General features: G+C 48.0%; 1 protein-coding gene across 2 annotated transcripts in view; it reads left to right on the top strand.

Annotated features, from left to right (window-relative positions):
• LOC135915455 (NAD kinase-like) overlaps positions 1 to 23,955 on the top strand; it is a 111,559-nt gene that overhangs the window by 23,363 nt on the left and 64,241 nt on the right. The window contains exon 2 of one of the 2 annotated variants that reach the window (XM_065448534.1): positions 13,197 to 13,251. The exons of the other annotated variant lie outside the window; for it this stretch is intronic. Coding sequence (XP_065304606.1) covers positions 13,197 to 13,251 — 55 coding nt within the window. The remainder of the gene's footprint in view (positions 1 to 13,196; positions 13,252 to 23,955) is intronic. 2 annotated transcript variants of the gene reach the window in all.

The following is a 23,955-nucleotide window of genomic DNA, read 5'->3' as shown; positions in this document are numbered from 1 at the left end:
CCTCATACTACGCCAGCGAGGCGCTTCCGATAGATGGCGACTCCGTAACTCCTCGCCGCCAATAGCTCTGTTTGACTTGGTTTTGCAAAGACTAGGCACAAATGGTTTCATTAAAGTTAGGCCGCAGTCTTTCACGCACGTTACACGTGCTGCCGAACGGGTTGTCCATGAAGTCACGGTGAAACCTGGTCGTAGCAGTCGAGCTTGCCGCCAGCCGAAGGGACCAGCCTCGTGAACCGTTCGTTGTGGGGCCGTTGCTTGAATCCACGGCTTCGTCTCCTCCTCGTTCGTGTTGCTGAACGACGGCGGCGGTTGCAGTAGCTTCGATCTTGGCACGCTTGCGCGCTTGGTAAGCTTCTCTAAAACGTGCTAATCTGGCCCCCGTTTGTTCCGCTGTTTAAGAGGAAGCTTTAGCTCGGGTGCTCCTATCTAAATACATGGATAAGGAGAATTGATCTTTCTCGACAACCACTGCACCGTATTTGGAGAGGTTTGTCGCATTTAAAAGAAAAACTTAAAATGTAGAGACTGTTGGTTAAAGGACTTGCTATTTGCGTTAAAGGACTTGCTATATGCGAGTAATTCGGAATGTACCGTTGATAGTACCCCACAAGTCCCAAAAATGAACGAATGTCTGTTTTCGTGCGCGGCTGAGAAAAAACTCCAATCGTAGCTGCCTTCAGCTCGGCCGGCCGTCTCGTGCCCTGACCGACAACATGGCCCAGATAAGTAACCTGCGAGCAGCCAAACCTGCACCTTTCCGCCTTCATCGTTAAGCCTGCTTGCCTCAACCGCCAGAACACCTGTTGGAGGTGCGATACGTGCTGTTACCAGCTGTCCGACAATATTGCTACATCATAAAGATATGGCAAGGCGAACGCCTGCAACTCTATTAGCACAATATCTCTTACCTTAGAGAAAAAAAACTAAACGGCGCGTTCTTCAGCCCGAAGCTGAGGGTGAGAGGACGAAAAGTGCATACAGGTGATATAAATGCGGCATAGCCGCTGGCACTTCCTGAAAGGGGAACTTGCCAGTATCCCCGCACGAAATCTATAGTTGACATGTATTTATCAGGGCTAACTCTTTCGATTCGTTCCTCAATGTTGGGTATTGGGCAAAACTGAACCCCAGTTATGGAATTTAACTTCCTGTAGTCAACACACGGATGATGATCTTTATTAGGTGTTTCTGCAAGTATTAGGGCACATTCACACCGGCGACTTGAGGAGGTCGCGCGACCGTTTGCGGCTCGCAATCAAAAAGCGACCGAAGGAGACTGATGTTCACACCGGCAAGCCCGGCTGAGCGCGACCCGCAGTCGCAATGCCGGAGATTATCGTTCTCAGCGAGAACTCTCGGAATCTACGCGGAATTTGAATGCGACGCCGGAGGAGGCCGGATGTAGACACATGAAAGATCACTTCCGGTGCGCCGCTGATTGGTTTATCAGTTTTGCGACCATGGTCGCGCGACTGAAAAATCGCGCAGAGAGCGACTCGCCCAAAATGGTCGCTTTTCGAGAGAGGCGACCATTTGCGACCATTTGCGACTGGTCGCAAAGCGACCAACTTGGTCGCGCGACCTCCTCAAGTCGCCGGTGTGAATGTGCCCTTAGTGGTGACGTGTAGTCATTCTCAGCAGGCTCAATAACTCCCAACTCTAGCATGGGCTGTATCTCTGCCTCCATAATTTATCTCTGTCGTAGAGACATCCTGTAAGGCTTTGATCTTACAGGTTCGGTTGATGTCAGCTCTATTTCATACGTTATTATTTCGCTTCTACCTGGCCGATCGCTGAATCTATCGAGATGTTCCCCTAACATCCCTATTAGCTCATCTAGCTGCTCGGGTCTAAGAGCGTGCGAGCTTACCGAATGTTTTACCACTTCTTCCAGCCTGATTTCAGAGTTGGAGGTTGCCTTATACTCATTAAACTCGGTACTAGTGTCATCCTGCTACTTGATTGTACAGTTAACTACTCCACTCCGCTCTACGTACGGCTTCATCAAACTGCAGTGGTATATCCTCACCTCCTTCCTCCTACAGGGGAATTTTCCGACCATAGATAGTATCTGAAAGTTTGTGCAACACTTTAACGGGTCCGTCCCAGTGAAGTTCAAGCTTGTTCTTTCTTGAAGGTTTGAGGATCATTGCCTGGTCTCCGGCGTTAAACGTACGAAGCCTCGCATTCTTGTTGTCATAGAACTTGGCGTTCTTTTGAGCTACTCCCATGTTCTTTCCGACTAGTTCTTTGGGTTGAACTTAGCCGTTCCAGCAGATTTAGCACGTATTCTCCTAGTGTTGGAGTCTCTCCTCTTTCCTCCCCCATCTCTCTTAACATTCTCAGTGGAGAACGGAGTGTCCTCCCATACACTAGTTCTGCTGGCGAGAACCCTGTCGCTTCATGTGGAACCGTTCGCAAAGCAAACAAAGTTGACGGCAGGCAGTTCTCCCAGTCCTCCTTGTGCTCGTAATAGAGGGCACGCAAAACTCGCTTAGGCAATGAATGCCACCTCTCTACACTATTTGGCTGAGAATGATAGAGGGAACTGTGCATCAACTTTACCCGGCAAATTTTGTAAGAAGGTGGAAGTCAGTACGCTGGTGAATACTGACCCTTGATCCACCTGAATTTCGGCTGGAAACCCAACTCGTGCTAATACCGAAAAAAACCACGTCTATTACTTCCGTGGAGCTGAGCTCTTTTAGAGGCATTGCTTTCGGAAACTTTGTAGCCGGACAGAGCATGTTAAATAAATACCTGTAACCCGACTTTTTCTTGGGTACAGGTCCTACCGTGTCAATCACAAGTCGTCTGAAAGGTTCTGTTATTAAGGGCACTACCTTTAGCGGAGCTTTTCATGTCTCTCCTCGTTTATTCGAGTGCTGACAGGCGTCGCATGACCCTGCAAAGTTTTCTACGTCTTTGAAACAGCCAGGGGAGTAGCATTCCATAAGCAATCTTTCCTTTGATTTTGTTTATGCCTAGGTGGCCAGACAAACCATTTCCATGACAGACTCAAAAGGTCCTCCCTGTACTTGGTAGGTACGAATAACTGATCTAAAATCCTACCCTTTCGGTCTCTGTAGTGCCGATACAACAATCTTCCTCTCTCTTGTATCGTCACGTTGCGCCTATAGCAATGCCTTCTTTAGCTGTGAGATGCAATTTAGTTAAGCTGTCATCATTCTTTTGCTCGGCTGCCAGTGACACTCTGTCCACACGTAAGAGCTGATGAAAGTTCTCTCAGGCCGCTGATAGGACCGACCCTCTCTCGCTTGCGAGTGCGTCAGCTGGCTCTTCCTGCAGGCGTGAACTTTGACACCCTAGTGATGCGCTCTCATTGAGCTGGTGGCAGAATTTCCTCAACCGCTTTTTCGTCTCTCGAGCCTCGCTGGGATTCGGTTACTGAATTTACCTCTTTTGCTACTTCCGCTGGAGCAGCTCTTGCATTTTCAGCCGAAAACGACGCGATTTTTCGAGCTTGGCTTCGCATCAACGCCTGTACTACGCCCTCTCCCAGTTTAAGCCGTTTGTCATGCAGTAATTCATCCGACCGATTCGAAAAAATGTAGTGGTACTGCAGCGACAAAAATTTGGAAACTGCAGCCTCGGTCACAAGCTCCACGAACGGTCCACTGATTTTGACTTTGGCCATGGGCACACGCATGCCATGTTCTTCTACAACCTATTTGATCCATGCTACTTCTCCCCTGAAGTCACCTACCGTCACGTAAGACGGATGGACAATGTCCATAGTGGAGGCCCTGTCTCGCAGCACCCGGCATGGTTTGCCATTAACTTGCAGGTCGTGAAGATATGGGCTTAAAAGTTCCATATTCACATCTTTTTCATTCACGTAGGAGAAAACTACGCTAGGCTTCCCGCAGTTTACAGCGATATGTCCGAGTTTGTGGCACATATAGCAGCGGATCGGTCTAAAAGATTCTAATTTTCCTTTCTGCTCTGTTTGCACGGTTTTCCCGTTTGATTTCTCCTTGCTCTTTGCTGAGGGCTTTTCCTCTACGTCTACAGCCTCCGGTCGTCTAGTCTGCGAACCCTTTTTGAACGTAAATGGTTTCCGCCGTCCATTTCGGCCGTCCCAATCTCCGTCCTCGGCGTTCAGCTTTCTACGCGTTGCGTACTCTTTGGCTAATTCAGCCGCCCTTTCCACAGTGTTTACGTTTTCTCTGTCTTGTATTCACAGATGGTGGGGTGCTTTTGTAAAACTGCTCTAGACACATGCATTCAATAATCATGTCTCTGCTCTACTACGCTTCCGCGCTTTTTAGCCACTCGCCTAGGTTGGCTTTTAAGCCGTATGCAAACTCCGGATAGCCCTCGCTATTCTTGCCCGTGCTTCTAAACCTTTGCCGGAAAGCTTGGCGGTGCTTTTTTAAAAGACTAGCTTTAACTTTCGCAAAATTATATGCATCCTGCACACTGAGTATGGCGATTACTTCCGCAACCTCACATGGCAACATAGGCAGCAACCGCTGTGGCCACGTACTCAACGTACAAGTTCATCTTCTCGCAAGTCCTTACAAAATTTCCTAGGAACAAGCCTACGTCGTTGCCGACCACAAATAGCTTTAAGAGCTTGTCCATGCGGTATGATGCTGCCTCACTTGATCGTCCCAGAGCCCCTTCACTCCCTTGAGACGACTGCAAACGTTTGCTTTCAAGTCCAAGTTGCATTTTTCTTAACTCGTGATCTTTCTCGCATTCCTCTCTCTCCCGTTCTTCTCTCTCTATGTCCCCTTTCTCTCTGTTCCTAAAAGGTTCTAACCCAATTTTAATGTCCTCCTCACTGGTTTGTTCGAAAATCAGCTGCAATAATTCCAATTTTAGAATTTCCTTGCGTACCTCCAGGCCCAGTTCCTCACCAAGTATCAAAAATTCGTCTCTCAGCAATGTCCTTAACTCCATGATTGCTGCTTTACTCCCTTGGTCCTTCTCGTTAAGCATACCTAGGTAAACACAACCTAGCTAACAATCAACAATCCACCTTCCCTACTATTCTAAACTGAACAACCACAAAATGAAGCCTAGAGAGTCAAAGCGAGAACCAAGCACTCACCACACACACAGCACCACGTCGCAAAATCCGTCTCACCGCTGTCAGCCAGTTCTAAGGATTGGGGTCACGCATGAAATAGATGGTAGCTGGCCCATGCCGTCGTCCAACTCATCCACGCTGAGGACGTTGTTGAAGGGAGAGAGTTGTTCTCATCGAGAACGAGGAATATAGGATTTATTTACAATATCTACATGAAGGGTGGAGAACGTTACAGTTCATCAGTCTAGCATGACTGAAAGAGAATGCACACTGAATAATCGAAAACGGCTGCTTAAATACACTCTGTCCTGCCTAGATCCCTAGGTGAGGGAAAACGGCCGTTCAACCTTCGACCAATGGGAGCGTCCAAAGTCATCGGAGCCACCGCGTTTGAGGCGAGGGTTTACACACTCACTTCCGTACAGGTTTCACTGAACACACCGAGGTGAAATTGTTCTCGCAGACAGAGGTCTTCACCCGAGCAGGCGCCTCTTTGTTCTCAGAGCTGACCCCACCATCAGTGGCCGCCGCGTCTCTCCATTCACTGGGACGGGTTCTGGGGCCCGTGAGTCCGCACCGCAAAACATCCTCTTCCAGAAGTTCCCCCGCCCCAAACAAACCGTGACTGCGACGGCGAATCCACTAGCAATACTTTGTCCACCGACCGCGTCTAGACATACCGGCGCCGTACGACTGTTGACACGGCGCATTGTCGTCTTTACAAAGCGGGTCGTCGCAGCGGGGTAGGAAGGCTTTGGAGGTCACTTCTCCGAAGATCGCCAGCGCCCGCAGGCCGATCGTAACAAACCATGGAACACGAGGGTTGCAATGTGGGCTTGTTGTAATGCATCTTCAAGGGGAGTACGGTAGCGCGATTAAAAGACGGGACAAAAGAAGACACATAGGGACACAGATAGCGCTGTGTGTTTCCCTATGTGTCTTCTTTTGTCCCGTCTTTTAATCGCGCTACCGTACTCCCCTTGAAGAAGCCATGGAAGCCATGCGCTTGATGGTGACTTGGAAGTTGAAGCATAAAGAAAGGAATATAACAAGAGTGGACACTTGGCGAAAAGTGGAAACAGCAAATACGTCACACTATAGTAGTAACGCCGAATGTATGCTGGCGCAAGCATCGAAAAAAATAAGAATGTGAAATGAGATTAACAAAAATTTTTTTATGCTTTCCCGGCAAAAGCAAAGATATCTGGGTATAAATTAAACTTTAGGGCTTACTTCCATTGCCTAGAGAAAGGCGAATCGCTGAATGACGAGCCAGCTGCATGCGCCATTCGTCAGACACACCGCCGAAGCGAGCGAGGTAGGCCGCGCATCTTAGCGTGTTCGGTTACGTCTGCCCGTTTTTCGATTTTTAACGCGACAGCGTGAAGGAGCTCGTGTCGCAGAAAAGCCGCTGTCGTCGGCGGCATTGGCCGTGAGCGATAAATCCCAGAAGGCACTTCATAAATAAAGAAAACCTTGCAAGATGGGCTGGTGAGAATCGAACCAGGGTCTCCGGAGTGGGAGACGGAGACGCTACCACTCAGCCACGAGTTCATTCTTCGAAAGCGCAACAAAATCGCATCTAGTGAATGCGGTGTTGTCTTAGAAACGCGCCGTAGAAAGTTATACTGCGGTGTATGTCGGTAATTATGACCATGAAACTTACAGAAGTCGCAGTTTGACGAGTAGCGAAGTACGTTTCCGCTACATTTCTTCTGCGCTCTGCGCACACGCAGAGCCATCTTGCGGCAAACACGGAAGAGCCCCTCCTCGCAATGTACGGCGCGGCCCCGACACGCGGCGCCCCACTCATCCCATGATCGCGTCCGCCTTCATGGCGCGCCGCGGCCCGGTTATCTGTGCCGATCGCGACGTTTCGGTGGCGTAGATCGTTTGAGTAGGCGGTGCGAACGGGGTGCGATAACGCTATCGCGTTCCACTCTTGAAGGCGAAGCTTAAGGGTCCTCCAATTTTTGGATTTGGCCTGGTTTGGTGGGCTCCCGGCGAATTCTTGCGCTCCTTCTGAACTTCGACATGGCACCACTGCACTATTGGACTACGGCAAGGTGAGAAAGTTTGTTCGACAGTCTGCGATGCATTTCAAGCAATTAAGCTTACGACACGGCACCTATAGGCTAGACTTGTGAAGTAGTTAACGAAAAAGAGCGCGGGCGTCGTGGTGCAGTTAATTTGAATTAATGAATCGTACTGGAAGATGTTTGCGACGCTTTCGATGAACCCCAATATTAACTCATTTCGGTAGTTTTTGGGCACGCTAGTCGCACAGGGTGCTGTGAAGCAGTTTCGCGTGTACTAAATTTTACTGCGACAATTTCGTTACTTTTTGGGGTACACCTCGAGCGTAGTGGGCGCGCCTGGCGCTGTGACGCGGTTTAGCGAAAAACAGCTCGGCCGTGTCGCGCTGTTTCGCGCTTTAGTGCACCGATAAGAAAAGTTCATGGCGCATTCTCTGACGCCCAACATTGTTTGAAAATTAATTTGGGTATTTTATTTATTACTTATGAGGCATGGTCGCCCCGCCTGTTGTGACGCAGCGAAAAGCAGCTCGCCCGTGGTGACAGTTTGGCGCGTACTGAATCTTACTGCGGCAAGATTGTGACAATTTTTATGTCCCCGCAACAATTTAAGCCTTCTCTCGGTACTCACGCTTGTCGAAAACGCGACGAGCAAGTGTGAAGAGTGATAACACGGGAGTGTGTTGCTTGCGCCGGCAGAACGCGCTAGAGATAACGTTAACCAGCTCTAACGCCAGGCACTAGTAACTCGGAAATTCTTTATTCTGAACGTCACCCATGCACGCATTTGTCTTGAGTGCGAGTAGAAGGAATTCTGCGAGCGTCCAGCATGGTCTGGTTGAGAGCCTGTGTTGTGGCCACCTCTGTGTATTCGCAGCGTACTATCGCGTTGGTTGTAGCCAAGTTCGCGAAACGCGCAGTAGCCCGTGTATGCGTGCTACTGAAGTGCAGGGAATACGGCCCGGTAAGAGGAGAATGCTTGGAAATAGAATGTTTTCGTGGTATGTACGGTATTGTTTGGAACGAGACGGGTTTTTTCTATGCCGTGTGTGTAAATACGAACTGCTTTTGTTTGTAATGCCTCCCATTCGCCACTTTCGCACGCTTTGCCTATACACGCATTATTCTACCATGTTAATACCAAAATAACATTTGCTTGTAACTTAATTTTTTTCAGCTGACGTCGTCTGCTGGAGCTTCGTATACTGCTGCCTAACTGGTGCCAACACGTAGAATGAATGCACAAAAAGCCCGCAACGAGCATTCATAAAGAATGAAATAAACATTTCCTCATTTCACAAGGCGTCTTCCGTCTTTATGAAATTGCATGTGGCACATGTTGCACGGAGGCTTGTGAAGATCGCTCGCAAACTTACTTATCAATAAAACGATTCCGCACGAAGACTGCGCGTGGCTGAATTGTAGCAGAAAAAAAGAAAGCAGCGGAGCCGGCGTAACACGTACCAGGTAGTATTCCAAAATACGCGCGCACAAAACCGATACCGGAAGTGTGGTTGAGATATTAACGCCGACGACTTGGTCCGCTGCAGTCATTTGGGCCACTGGACTCTACGGGAGTGTCCGGTCTTGCTGTATTCCTTTCTTATAGCAGCAGAGTTGAACGCCCCATAGGAGCGACGTAAGCAGAATCCAGGTGGATGTCATTCGTGCACTGTCGTTGGAGCCAACCGGAATGTAGGGCCATGAGGTACCACTTAGTATAACCTGCTTAGCTATTCAAGGTATCTGCGTAGATTATTTCAGTATATTTTTTTTTAATCGAAACACATTGCCAACAACAATTTTTTGACGCAATGTACTTGTGCACCTACACTCTAAGAAAAAAAGGACTAAAAGGGGTAGGGAGGTTAGTCCTTTTGGGGACTAACTGATTTGCCACAACCATTAGTCCTTTTGGGGACGAACTGACATGGGATGAACTGTTACTCCCCATGCGCTTACTCCTTCGGGGACTAACAGTTGCCCCTGCCCGATGGTCCTCAAGGGAGTAACTGTAATTCGTTCCGATGCTCCGCAAAGTTGGAATTAATTAAATTAGGCATTTATACCCTAATAAAAAAATTAATGAGCTGAAAAAAAAAACGTGCCCGAGAGAAAAGTCAGGTACTCTGACCACTTCACCACGCCGCTTTTTTTTTTCTTTATTACCGGCTTGGCAAGTACATACAAATATTGTCAAATCAAACCGAATGTTAAAACGTCTAGTCGTTACTAAGACTGATGTGTCATGTTAAAATGGCTTCATCGAAGCCAAACTGTCCTACACTGAAAGCCAATTTGGCGGATCACTTAGCAGTTTCAACACTTCGCTTGTATAATTAACATTCTCGGTAAAATAATACATTGCTGGCCTTGCATCAACATCAGCATTGCGTACAGCCATACGAGTTCGCCACACACTTTGCATACACAATAGCATCAACATGTCCACCGGCACACCGTCAGGTTCAGCACATGGCAAAAACCTTATTCCGAACGCAGTAATAGGAAGCTCCTTTTTTAAAGTTCTTTGCAGGATGTCCCAAAGAAAGCGGGCATCTTGCTTGGGAAGACGGGATATTTAGACATAGTTAAACATTGGAACGCAAGTGCGGCAATATAAAAGTGACTCCGTATTTTGTGCAAGCTATGCAGTGAGAGTCTAACGTTGAGTGTACTTGCAACCATAAGCGACTGCGAAAGGAACTGAGCCCGAGTATTCTTAGGGGGATTTAAACTGAGGCACTACGCCATGGATACGTGTAGCGAGCTCAAACGGGCCACCTCTAAGACAACAGAGAAGGGCAATTTCTCTGTCGCTTAGCGTGTGCCGTTTGAGCTACACATCGCTTCAGTTCGCAACCTCCTTGGAACGGAAGGAACTTAGGTACTGTTGACCAAGAAAATCTAGCCGTCTATCAATGACTTGCGCATTTAATGTGCATCGCTCACTTATGGGGTGCTCACGAAGGACATGCCTCTTCACATTCCAGTTTTAAGTTTCACGTAATTTTTTTCACGAAGAGGCAAGGTGCTGCTTTGCATGTAGTTCAATAGACAATGCACGAACTTCGAACCGTTCACGATTTATAGACAATACCGTTTTCGCCGCATCGCTCCATGACACGGACGAAAGCAGCGAAGTGCCTGGGGAGTAACTGTTGCCGTTCGTCCTCCCATTGCTCTCTTTCCGAGCAGGGACTAAACATTTACTCTCCGAAATTTGCACACGGCACGCACATTCATGCAGTTAGTCCTTTAAGGGACGAAAGCGCCCTTTTTAGGACTAACGGCGCAGTTACTCCCGTTTTCCCCGGGATTTTTCTTAGAGTGTAGCATGAACTTTTTATTTAACTGCCGCTTGAGAAAAAAAAAGAACTTTAGCGTCTGTCGCTAATACAAAATGAAAAAAATATTGCTTGGTCAGCGACTACCGACAACCACCGTAGAACCATAATGTTTTTCATTTTTGCGTTAACTCGTATAAAGCGGTTATTTCTTTTAATCATTTGCCCACTTTGTACTTATTATTCAGACGAAATAACTGTCTGAGGTTTAATTCTTGTAACCGTATTTATTACAAGCGATAGGTCTGCTTCCCTTGGTTTTGCAAAGACTGTGCAAACACACAATGCTTCATTAAAATTACGCCACAGTCTTTCACGCACGTTACCCATGCTGCCGAACGGGTTGTCTGTGAAGTCACGGTGAAACCTGGTCGTAGCAGTCGAGCTTGCCGCCAGCCGAAGGGTGTGGTTCGTGAACCGTTCGTTGTGGGGGCCGTTGCTTGAATCCACGTCTTCGTCTCCTCCTCGTTCGTGTTGGTGAATGACGGCGGCGGTTGCAGTAGCTTCGATCTTGGCACGCTTGCGCGCTTGGTAAGCTTCTCTGAAACGTGCTAATCTGGCCCCCGTTTGTTCCGGTGTTTATGAGGAAGTATATCTCCGGTGCTCCTATCTAAATACATGGATAAGGAGAATTCGTTTTTTCTCGGCAACCACTGCACCGTATTTGGTGAGGTTTGTCGCATTTAAAACAAAAACTTAAAATGTATAGACTGTTGGTTAAAGGACTTGCTATTTTCGTTAAAGGACTTGCTATATGCGAGTAATTCGGAATGTACCGTTGATAGTACCCCACAAGTCCCAAAAATGAACGAATGTCTGTTTTCGTGCGCGGCTGAGAAAAAACTCCAATCGTAGCTGGCTTCAGCTCGGCCGGCCGTCTCGTCCCCTGACCGACAACATGGCCCAGATAAGTAACCTGCGAGCAGCCAAACCTGCACTTTTCCGCCTTCATCGTTAAGCCTGCTTGCCTCAACCGCCAGAACACCTGTTGGAGATGCGATACGTGCTGTTACCAGCTGTCCGACAAAATTGCTACATCATAAAGATATGGCAATGCGAACGCCTGCAACACCTTTAGGACAATATCCATTACCTTAGAGAAGATAAACGGCGCGTTCTTCAGCCCGAAGCTGAGGGTGAGAGGGCGAAAAGTGCATACAGGTGATATAAATGCGGCATAGCGGCTGGCACTTCCTGAAAGGGGAACTTGCCAGTATCCCGGCACGAAATGTATAGTTGAAATGTATTTAGCAGGGCTAACTCTTTCGATTCGTTCCTCAATGTTGGGTATTGGGTAAAACTGATCGCCAGTGATGGCATTTAAATTCCTGTAGTCAACACACGGATGATTGTCTTTATTAGGTATTTCTACAAGTATTAGTGGTGACGTGTAGTCATTCTCAGCATGCTCAATAACTCCCAACTCTAGCATGGGCTGTATCTCTGCCTCCATAATTTATCTCTGTCGTGGAGACATCCTTTAAGGCTTTGATCTTACAGGTTCGGTTGATGTCAGCTCCATTTCATACGTTATTATTTCGCTTCTACCTGGCCGATCGCTGAACCTATCGAGATGTTCGCCTAGCATCCCTATTAGCTCATCTAGCTGCTCGGGTCTAAGAGCGTGCGAGCTTACCGAATGCTTTACCACTTCTTCCAGCCTGATTTCAGAGTTGGAGGTTGCCTTATACTCATTAAACTCGGTACTAGTGTCATCCTGCTACTTGATTGTACAGTTAACGACTCCGCTTCGCTCTACGTACGGCTTCATCAAATTGCAGTGGTATATCCTCACCTCCATCCTGCTACCGGGGCATTTTCCGAGCATAGTTAGTATCTGAAAGTTTGTGCAACAATTTAATGGGCCCGTCCCAGTGAACTTCAAGCTTGTTCTTTCTTGAAGGTTTGATGATCATTACCTGGTCTCCGACGTTAAACGTACGAAGCCTCGCATTCTTGACGTCAAAGAACTTGGCGTTCTTTTGAGCTACCCCCATGTTCTTTTCGACTAGTTCTTGGGTTGCACTTAGCCGTTCCAGCAGATTTAGCACGTATTCTCCTAGTGTTGGACTCTCTCCTCTTTCCTCCAACATCTGTCTTAACATTCTCAGTGGAGAACGGAGTGTCCTCCCAATCACTAGTTCTGCTGGCGAGAACCCTGTCGCTTCATGTGGAACCGTTCGTAAAGCAAACAAAGTTGCCGGCAGGCAGTTCTGCCAGTCCTCCTTGTGCTCATAACAGAGCGCACGCAAAACTCACTTAAGCACTGAATGCCGCCTCTCTACACTATTTGACTGAGAGTGATAGACGGAACTGTGTATTATGTTTATCCCGCACGTTTGTGAGAATGTGGAATTCAGTACGCTGGTGAATGCTGACCCTTGATCCACCTGAATTTCGGCTGGAAAGCCAACTCCTGCGAATACCGACAAAAACACGTCTATTACTTCCGTGGAGCTGAGCTCTTTTAGAGGCATTGCTTTCGGAAACTTTGTAGCCGGACAGAGCATGTTAAATAAGTACCTGTAACCCGAATTTTTCTTTGGTAGAGGTCCTACCGTGTCAATCACAAGTCGTCTGAAAGGTTCTGTTATTAAAGGCACTACCTTTAGCGGAGCTTTTCATGTTTTTCCTCGTTTATTCGAGCGCAGACAGGCGTCGCATGACCCTGCAATGTTTTCTACGTCTTTGAAACAGCCAGGGGAGTAGTATTCCATAAGCAATCTTTCCTTTTATTTTGTTTATGCCTAGGTGGCCAGACAACCCATTTCCATGACAGAGACTCACAAGGTCCTCCCTGTACTTGGTACGTACGACTAACTAATCTAGAATCCTACCCTTTCGGTCTCTATAGTGCCGATATAACAACCTTCCTCTCTCTTGTATCGTCACGTTGCGCCTAGCAATGCCTTCTTTAGCTGTGCAATGCAATTTAGTCAAGCTGTCATCATTCCTTTGCTCGGCCGCCAGTGACACCCTGTCCACACGTAAGAGCTGATCAAAGTTCTTTCAGGCCGCTGATAGGAACGACCCTCTCTCGCTTGCGAGTGCGTCAGCTGGCTCTTCCTGCAGGCGTGAACATTGACACTCTATTGATACGCTCTCATTGAGCTGGCGGCAGAATTTCCTCAACCGTTTTTTCGTCCCTCGAGCCTAGCTCGGATTCGGTTACTGAATTTACCTCTTTTGCCACTTCCGCTGGAGCAGCTTTTGCATTTTCAGCCGAAAGCGGCGCGATTTTTTGAGCTTGGCTTCGCGTCAACGCCTGTACTACGCCCTCTCCCAGTTTAAGCCCTTTGTCATGCTGTAATTCATCCGACCGATTCCAAAAATGTAAGGGTACTGCAGCGACAAAAATTTGGAAACTGCAGCCTCGGTCACAAGCACCCCGAACGTTCTACTGATTTTGACTTTGGCCATGGGCAGACACATGCTATGTTCTTCTACAACCTATTTGATCCATGCTACTTCTCCCGTGAAGTCACCTACCGTCACGTAAGACGGATGGACAATGTCCATAGTGGAGGCCCTGTCTCGCAGCACCCGGCATGGTTTGCCATTAACTTGCAGGTCGTGAAGATATGGGCTTAAAAGTTCCATATTCACATCTTTTTCATTCACGTAGGAGAAAACTACGCTAGGCTTCCCGCAGTTTACAGCGATATGTCCGAGTTTGTGGCACATATAGCAGCGGATCGGTTTAAAAGATTCGAATTTTCCTTTCTGCTCTTTTTGCATGGTTTTTCCGTTTGATTTCTCCTTGCTCTTTTCTGAGGGCTTTTTGTCCACGTCTATAGCCTCCCGTCGTCTAGTCTGCGAACCCTTTTTGAACGTAAATGGTTTCCGCGGTCTATTACGGCTGTCCCAATTTCCGTCCTCGGCGTTCAGCTTTCTACGCGTTGCGTACTCTTTGGCTAATTCAGCCGCCCTTTCCACAGTGTTTACGTTTCCTCTGTCTTGTATTCACAGATGGTGGTGTGCTTTTGTAAAACTGCTCTAGAAACATGCTTTCAATAATCATGTATCTGCTCTACTACGCTTCCGCGCTTTTTAGCCACTCGCCTAGGTTGGCCTTTAAGCCGTATGCAAACTCCGGATAGACCTCGCTATTCTTGCCCGTGCTTCTAAACCTTTGCTGAAAAGCTTCGGCTGAAAGGGGGTAACTTTTTAAAAGACTAGTCTTAACTTTCGCAAAATTATATGCATCCTGCGCACTGAGTATGACGACTACTTCCACAGCCTCACACGTCAAGATAGACAGCAACCGTTGTGGCCACGTACTCGGATCGATGTTCATCTTCTCGCAAGTCCTTTCAAAATTTCCTAGGAATAAGCCGACGTCGTTGCCGACCACAAATGGCTTTAAGAGCTTGTCCATGCGGTATGATGCTGCCTCACTTGATCGTCCCAAAGCCCCTTCGCTTCCTTGAGACAACTACAAACGTTTGTTTTCAAGTCCAAGTTCCATTTTTCTTAACTCGCAATCTTTCCCGCGTTCCTCTATGTCCCGTTCTTCTCTCTCTCTCTGTCCCGTTTCTCTCTTTTCCAAAAAATTTCTAACCCAATTTCAATGTCGTCCTCACTGGCCTGTTCGGAAATTAGGCGCAATAATTCCAATTTTAGGATTTCCTTGCGTACCTCCAGGCCCAGTTCCTCACCAAGTATAAAAAATTCGTCTCTCAGCAGTGCCCTTAACTCCATGATTGCTGCTTTACTTCCTTTGTCCTGCTCGTTAAGCATGCCTAGGTAAACACAACCTAGCAAACAATCAACAATCCACCTTCCCTACTATTCTAAACTGAACAACCACAAAATGAAGCCTAGAGAGTCAAAGCCAGAACCAAGCACTCACCACACACACAGCACCACGTCGCAAAGTCCGTCTCACCGCTGTCAGCCAGATCTAAGGATTGGGGTTGCGCATGAAATAGATGTTAGCTGGCCCATGCCGTCGTCCAACTCATCCACGCTGAGGACGTTGTTGAAGGGAGAGAGTTGTTCTCATCGAGAACGAGGAATATGGGATTTATTTACAATATCTACGTGAAGGGTGGAGAACGTTACAGTTCATCAGTCTAGCATGAATGAAAGAGAATGCACACTGAATTGTCGACAACGGCTGCTTAAATACACTCTGTCCTGCCTAGATCCCTAGGTGAGGGAAAACGGCCGTTCAACCTTCGACCAATGGGAGCGTCCAAAGTCATCGGAGCCACCGCGTTTGAGGCGAGGGTTTACACACTCACTTCCGTACAGGTTTCACTGAACACACCGAGGTGAAATTGTTCTCGCAGACAGAGGTCTTCACCCGAGCAGGCGCCTCTTTGTTCTCAGAGCTGACCCCACCATCAGTGGCCGCCGCGTCTCTCCATTCACTGGGACGGGTTCTGGGGCCCGTGAGTCCGCACCGCAAAACATCCTCTTCCAGAAGTTCCCCCGCCCCAAACATACCGTGACGGCGACGGTGAATCCACTAGCAATACCTGGTCCACCGACCGCGTCTAGACATACCGGCGCCGTACGACTGTTGACACGGCGCATTGTCGTCTTTACAAAGCGGGTCGTCGCAGCGGGGTAGGAAGGCTTCGGAGGTCACTTCTCCGAAGATCGCCAGCGCCCGCAGGCCGATCGTAACAAACCATGGAACACGAGGGTTGCAATGTGGGCTTGTTGTAATGCATTTTCAAGGGGAGTACGGTAGCGCGATTAAAAGACGGGACAAAAGAAGACACATAGGGACACAGATAGCGCTGTGTGTTTCCCTATGTGTCTTCTTTTGTCCCGTCTTTGTCGCTTTTGTCGTCTTTGTCGCCTTTGTCGCCTTGAAGAAGTCGCCTTGAAGAAGCCATGGAAGCCATGCGCTTGGTGGTGACTTGGAAGTTGAAGCATAAAGAAAGGACTATAACAAGAGCGGACACTTGGCGAAAAGTGGAAACAGCAAATACGTCACACTATAGTATTAACGCCGAATGTATGCTGCCGCAAGCATCGAAAAAAAAAAGAATCTGAAATGAGATTAACAGAAATTGTTTTTTTATGCTTTCCCGGCAAAAGTAAAGATATCAGGGGATAATTTAAGTTAAACTTTTGGGGCTTACTTCCGTTGCCTAGAGACTGGCGAATCGCTGAATGACGAGCCAGCTGCACGCGCCATTCGTCAGACACACCACCGAAGCGAGCGAGGCAGGCCGCGCATCTGAGCGTTGGCGTGTTCCGTTACGTCTGCCCGTTTTTCCATTTTTAACGCGACAGAGTTAAGGAGCTCGTGTCGCAGAAAAGCCGGTGTCGTCGGTGTCGGCGGCGTTGGCCGTGAGTGATAAATCCCAGAAGGCACTTTATAAATAAAAAACACCTTGCAATAGGGGCTGGTGGGAATCGAACCAGGGTCTCCGGAGTGTGAGACGGAGACGCTACCACTCAGGCACGAGTTCGTTCCTTCAAAGCGCGACAAAATCGCCTCTAGTGAATGCGGTGTTGGCTGAGAAACGCGCCGTAGAAACTTATACTGCGGTGTATGTCGGTAATTATGACCATGTAACTTACAGAAGTCGCAGTTTCACGAGTAGCGAAGTAGGTTCCCGCTACATTTCTTCTGCGCTCTGCGCACACGCAGAGCCATCTTGCGGCAAACAGAGAAGAGTCCCTCCTCGCAATGTACGGCGCTGCCCCGACACGCAGCGCCCCACTCATCCCATGATCGCGTCCGCCTTCATAGCGCGCCGCGACCCGGTTATCTGTGCCGATCGCGACGTTTCGGTGGCGTAGATCGTTTGAGTAGGCGGTGCGAACGGGGTGCGATAACGCTATCGCGTTCCACTCTTGAAGGCGAAGCTTAAGCGTCCTCCAATTTTTGGATTTGGCCTGGTTTGGTGGGCTCCCGGCGAATTCTTGCGCTCCTTCTGAACTTCGATATGGCACCACTGCACTATTGGACTACGGCAAGGTGAGAAAGTTTGTTCGACAGTCTGCGATGCATTTCAAGCAATTAAGCTGACGGCACGGCACCTATAGGCTAGACTTGTGACGCAGTTAACGAAAAAGAACGCGGCCGTCTTGGCGCAGTTAAATTGAATTAATGAATCGTACTTGGGGGATGTTTGCAACGGTTTCTATGAGCCTCAATATTAACTCATCTTGGTAGTTTTGGGCCATGCCAGTCGCACAGGGTGCTGTGAAGCAGTTTCGCGTGTACTAAATTTTACTGCGACAATTTCGTTACTTTTTGGGGTACACCTAGAGCGTAGTGGGCGCGCCTGGCGCTGTGACGCGGTTTAGCGAAAAGCAGCTCGGCCGTAGTGCCCAGTTTCGCGCTTTAATGCACCGATAAGAAAAGTTCATGGCGCATTCTCTGACGCCCAACATTGTTTGAAAATTAATTTGGGTACTTTCTTTGTTACTTATGGGGCATGGTCGCCGCGCCTGTTGTGACGCAGCGATAAGCAGCTCGACCGTGGTGTCATAGTTTGGCGCGTACTGAATCTTACTGCGACAAGATTGTGACAATTTTTATGTCCCCGCAACAATTTAAGCCTTCTCTCGGTACTCACGCTTGTCGTAAACGTGACGACCAAGTGTCAAGAGTGATAACAAGGGAGTGTGTTGCTTGCGCCGGCAGAACGCGCAAGAGATAACGTTAACGAGCACAAACGCCAGCGATTACTAACTCCAAAATTCTTTATTGTAGACAGGACCCATGCACGCATTTGTCTTGAGTGCGAGTAGAAGGAATTCTGCTCTACGTGCGTCCAGCATGGTCTGGTTGAGAGCCTGTGTTGTGGCCACCTCTGTGTATTCGTAGCGTACTATCGCGTTGGTTGTAGCCAAGTTCGCGAAACGCGCAGTAGCCCGTGCATTCGTGCTACTAAAGTGCAGGGAATAAGGCCGGGTAAGAGGAGAATGCTTAGAAATATGTTTTCGTGGCATGCACGATATTGTTTTGGATGAGTCCTGTTTTTTTCTACGCCATGTGTGTAAATACGAACTGCTTTTGTTTGTTATGCCGCCCATTCTCCACTTTCGCACGCTTCGCCTATACACGCATTATTCTACCATGTTAATACCAAAATAACATTTGCTTTTAACTTGATCTTTTTCAGCTGACGTCGTCTGCTGGACCTTCGTATACTGCTGCCTAACTGGTGCCACCACGTTGAATGAATGCACAAAAAGCCCGCAAAGAGCATTCATAAAGAATGAAATAAACATTTCCTCATTTCTCAAGGCGTCTTCCGTCTGCATGAAATTGCACGTGGCACATGTTACATGGAGGCTTGTGAAGATCGCTCGCAATTTTACTTATTAATAAAACGATTCTTGCGAAGACCGCGCGCCGTTTAATTGTAGAATAAAAAAATAAAGCAGCGGAGCCGGCGTGTCGCGTTCACCAGCTAGTATTCAAAATACGCGCGCACAAAACCGATACCGGAAGTGTGGTTCGGGTATCAACCCCGACGACTTCGTGCGCTGCAGTCAATTGGGCCGCTGGACTCGAGGGGAGTGTCCGCTCTTGCTGTATTCCTTTCTTATAGCAGAAGTGTTGAACGCCCCATAGGAGCGACGTAAGCAGAATCGAAAGCAAGTGTCTGGATTATCGGTACTGTCGGTGGAGCCAACTGTGAATGCATGGCCATGAGATACCGCTTAGTATAACCTACTTAGTTTTTCAAGGTATCTGCGTAGATTATTTCACAATATTTTTTTTAATCTAAACATTTTGCCAACAGCAATTTCAGACGCAATGTACTTGTTCACCTAGCATGAACTTTTTGTTTAACTGCCGCTTGAGAAAAAAAAAAGAACTTTACCGTCTGTCGCTAATACAAAATGAAGCAAAATAATGCTTGGTCAGGCACTACCGACAACCACCGTAGAACCATAATGTTTTTCATTTTTGCGTTAACTCGTATAAAGCGGTTATTTATTTGAACCATTTGCCCACTTTGTACTTATTATTCAGACGAAATAACTGTCTGAGGTTTAATTCTTGTAAACGTATTTATCACAAGCGATAGGTCTGCTTGCCTTGCTTTTGCAAAGTCTATGCAAACACACAATGTTTCATTAAAATTACGCCACAGACGTTCACGCACGTTACCCATGCTGCCGAACGGGTTGTCTGTGAGGTCTCGGTGAAAACTGGTCGTAGCAGTCGAGCTTGCCGCCAGCCGAAGGGACCAGCCTCGTGAACCGTTCGTTGTGGGGCCGTTGCTTGAATGCACGGCTTCGTCTCCTCCTCGTTCGTATTGCTGAACGACGGCGGGGGTTGCAGTAGCTTCGATCTTGGCACGCTTGCGCGCTTGGTAAGCTTCTCTGAAACGTGCTAATCTGGCCCCCGTTTGTTCCGCTGTTTAAGAGGAAGCTTTAGCTCGGGTACTCCAATCTAAATACATGGATAGGGAGAAATCGTATTTCTCGGCGACCACTGCACCGTATTTGGTGAGGTTTGTTGCATTTAAAAGAAAAACTAAAAATGTAGAGAATGTCGATAAAGGACTTTCTATTTGCGTTGAAGGACTTGCTATATGCGAGTAATTCGGAATGTACCGTTCATAGTACCCCACAAGTACCAAAAATGAACGAATGTCTGTTTTCGTGCGCGGCTGAGAAAAATCTCCAATCGTAGCTGCTTTCAGCTCGGCCGGCCGTCTCGTGCCCTGACCGACAACATGGCCCAGATAAGTAACCTGCGAGCAGCTAAATAAACCTGCACTTTTCCGCCTTCGTCGTTAAGCCTGCTTGCCTGAACCGCCGGAACAGCTGTTGGAGGTGCGATACGTGCTGTTACCAGCTCTCCGAAAAAATTGCTACATCATCAAGATATGGCAACGCGAACGCCTGCAAGTCATTTAGGACAATATCCATTAACCTAGAGAAGCTAAACGGCACGTTCTTCAGCCCAAAGCTGAGGGTGGGAGGGCGAGAAGTGCCTACATGTGATATAATTGCGGCATAGCGGCTGGCACTTCCTGAAAGGGGGACTTGCCAGTATCCCGGCACGAAATCTATAGTTGAAATGTATTTAGCAGGACTAACTCTTCCGATTCGTTCCTCAATGTTGGGTATTGGGTAAAACTGATCCCCAGTGATGGCATTTAAATTCCTGTAGTCAACACACGGATGATGGTCTTTATTAGGTGTTTCTGCACGTATTAGTGGTGACGTGTAGTCACTCTCAGTAGGCTCAATAACTCCCAACTCTAGCATGGGCTGTATCTCTGCCTCCATAATTTATATCTGTCGTGGAGACATCCTGTAAGGCTTTGACCTTACAGGTTCGGTTGATGTCAGCTCTATTATGCGAAGCATATTACGAGGGCTCAACCCAGCTCCTCAGGCGCGGCGGTGACCATGAAATCACGTGACACCGTGACGTCACGACAGAGGAGAAGTGGCTTTGGCTCAACTCTTGCAAGACGGGCTGGGTGGGAATCGAACCAGGGTCTCCGGAGTGTGGGACGGAGACGCTACCACTGAGCCACGAGTACAACGCTTCAAAGCGGTACAAAAGCGCCTCTAGTGAATGCGGTGTTGCCTTAGAAACGCGCTGTTTCTAAGGCGTGCGTCTCTTGCTCAGGCGCACATTTCGTTGCCGCGCCGAATGCTGCTTTGCTCGACGCTCACCGCGTCCAATGCGGGGCGCGTAGTCGCTGCCCTGTAGCCCATTGTCTTACACCCCTTGGCGGGTCGACGGGAACGCTGTCGCGTTCCACTCTTGAAGGCGAAGAAGTAATGCATGAGTTGTTTCTTCGTCTAGCCGAACCAAATATAGCCAAGCAACAGCAGTTCACCAGGCTAAACAGTGGTTCAACAACTAAAATAAAGGCTAGTATGCTTCGCATCCTGGGCTTAACCTTACCTAAGCCACAGCCATTTTTTCATACGTTATTATTTCGCTTCTACCTGGCCGATCGCTGAATCTATCGAGATATTCCCCTAACATCCCTTTTAGCTCATCTAGCTACTCGGGTCTAAGAGCGTGCGAGCTTACCGAATGTTTTACCACTTCTTCCAGCCTGATTTCAGAGTTCGGGGTTGCCTTATAATCATTAAACTCGGTACTAGTGTGATCCTGCTCCTTGATGGTACAGCTAACGACTCCGCTCCGCTCTACGTACGGCTTCATCAAATTGCAGTGGTATATCCTCACCTCCTTCCTGCTACCGGGGCATTTTCACAGCATAGTTAGTATCTGAAAGTTTGTGCAACACTTTACCAGGCCCGTCCCAGTGAACTTCAAGCTTGTTCTTTCTTGACTGTCTGAAGATCATTGCCAGGTCTCCGGCGTTAAACGTACGAAGCCTCGCATTCTTGTCTTCATAGAACTCGGCGTTCTTTTGAGCTACTCCCATGTTCTTTTCGACTAGTTCTTGGGTTGCACTTAGCCGTTCCAGCAGATTTAGCACGTATTCTCCTATTGTTGGACTCTCTCCTCTTTGCTCCCGCATCTCTCTTAACATTCTCAGTGGAGAACGGAGTGTCCTCAGATACACTAGTTCTACTGGCGAAAACCTATAGCCTCATGAGGAACCGTTCGCAATGCAAACAAAGTGGCCGGAAGACAATTCTCCCAGTGCTCCCTGAGTTCGTAACACAGCGCCCGCAAAGCTCCCTTAATCACTGAATGCCACCTCTCTGCACTATTTGACTGAGGGTGATAGACGAAACTGTGTATCAACTTTACTCCGCACTTTTGTAAATGTGTGGAAGTCAGTGCGCTGGTGAATACTGACCCTTGATCCACCTGAATTTCGGCTGGAAACCCAACTCGTGCGAATACCGACAAAAACACGTCTATTACTTCCATGGAGCTGAGCTCTTTCAGTGGCATTGCTTTCGGAAACTTTAATTGTAGCCGGACACAGCATGGTAAATAAGTACCTGTAACCCGACTTTTTCTTTGGTAGAGTTCCTACCGTGTCAATCACAAGTCGTCTGAAACGTTCTCTTATTAAGGGCACTACCTTTGGTGGAGCTTTTTATGTTTCTCCTGGTTTATCCGAGCGCTGGCAGGCGTCGCATGACACTGCAAAGTTTTCTACGTCTTTGAAACAGCCAGGGGAGTAGTATTCGATAAGCAATCTTTCCTTTGATTTGTTTATGCTTAGGTGGCCAGACAACCCATTTCCATGATAGACTCAAAAGGTCCTCCCTGTAGTTGGTAGGTACGTCTAATTGATCTAGAATCCTACCCTTTCCGTCTCTGTAGTGCCGATACAACAATCTTTCTCTCTCTAGTATCGTCACGTTGCGCCTAGCAATGCCTTCTTTAGCTGTGCGATGCAATTTAGTTAAACTGTCATCATTCTTTTGCTCGGCTGCCAGTGACAATCTGTCCACACGTAAGAGCTGATCAAAGTTCTTTCAGGCCGCTGATAGGACCGACCCTCTCTCGCTTGCGAGTGCGTCAGCTGGCTCTTCCTGCAGGCGTGAACTTTGACACCCTAGTGATGCGCTCTCATTGAGCTGGTGGCAGAATTTCCTCAACCGTTTTTTCGTCCCTCGAGCCTAGCTGGGATTCGGTTACTGAATTTACCACTTTTGCAACTTCCAATGGAGCAGCTTTTGCATTTTCAGCCGAAAGCGACGCGATTTTTTGAGCTTGGCTTCGCGTCAACGCCTGTACTACGCCCTCTCCCAGTTTAAGCCCTTTGTCATGCAGTAATTCATCCGACCGATTCCAAAAATGTAAGGGTACTGCAGCGACAAAAATTTGGAAACTGCAGCCTCGGTCACAAGCTGACTTTGACTTTGGCCATGGGCAAACACAGGCTGTGTTCTTCTACAACCTATTTGATCTATGCTACTTCTCCCGTGAAGTCACCTACCGTCACGTAAGACGGATGGACAATGTCTATAGTGGAGGCCCTGTCTCGCAGCACCCGGCATGGTTTGCCATTAACTTGCAGGGCGTGAAGATATGGGCTTACAAGTTCCATATTCACATCTTTTTCATCCACGTAGGAGAAAACTACGCTAGGCTTCCCGCAGTTTACAGCGATATGTCCGAGTTTGTGGCACATATAGCAGCGGATCGGTCTAAAAGATTCGAATTTTCCTTTCTGCTCATTTTGTACGGTTTTCCCGTTTGATTTCTCCTTGCTCTTTTCTAAGAGCTTTTCATCCACCTCTACAGGCTCCGGTCGTCTAGTCTGCGAACCCTTTTGGAACATAAATGGTTTCCGCGGTCAATTTCGGCCGTCCTAATTTCCGTCCTCGGCGTTCAGCTGTCTACGCGTTGCGTACTCTTTGGCTAATTCAGCCAAAGATTTCCAGAGTGTTTACGTTTCCTCTGTCTTGTATTCACAGATGGTGGGGTGCTTTTGTAAAACTGCTCTAGACACATGGATTCAATAATCATGTCTCTGCTCTACTACGCTTCCGCGCTTTTTAGCCACTCGCCTAGGTTGGCCTTTAAGCCGTATGCAAACTCCGGATAGCCCTCGCTATTCTTGCCCGTGCTTCTAAACCTTTACCGAAAAGCTTCGGCTGAAAGACGGTACTTTTTTAAAAG

This window comes from Dermacentor albipictus, chromosome 2 (assembly GCF_038994185.2).
Source record: "Dermacentor albipictus isolate Rhodes 1998 colony chromosome 2, USDA_Dalb.pri_finalv2, whole genome shotgun sequence".
Taxonomy (NCBI): domain Eukaryota; kingdom Metazoa; phylum Arthropoda; class Arachnida; order Ixodida; family Ixodidae; genus Dermacentor; species Dermacentor albipictus.
Note: the sequence above shows the minus strand (reverse complement) of the source record. Positions and strands in the feature narration are given on the sequence as shown.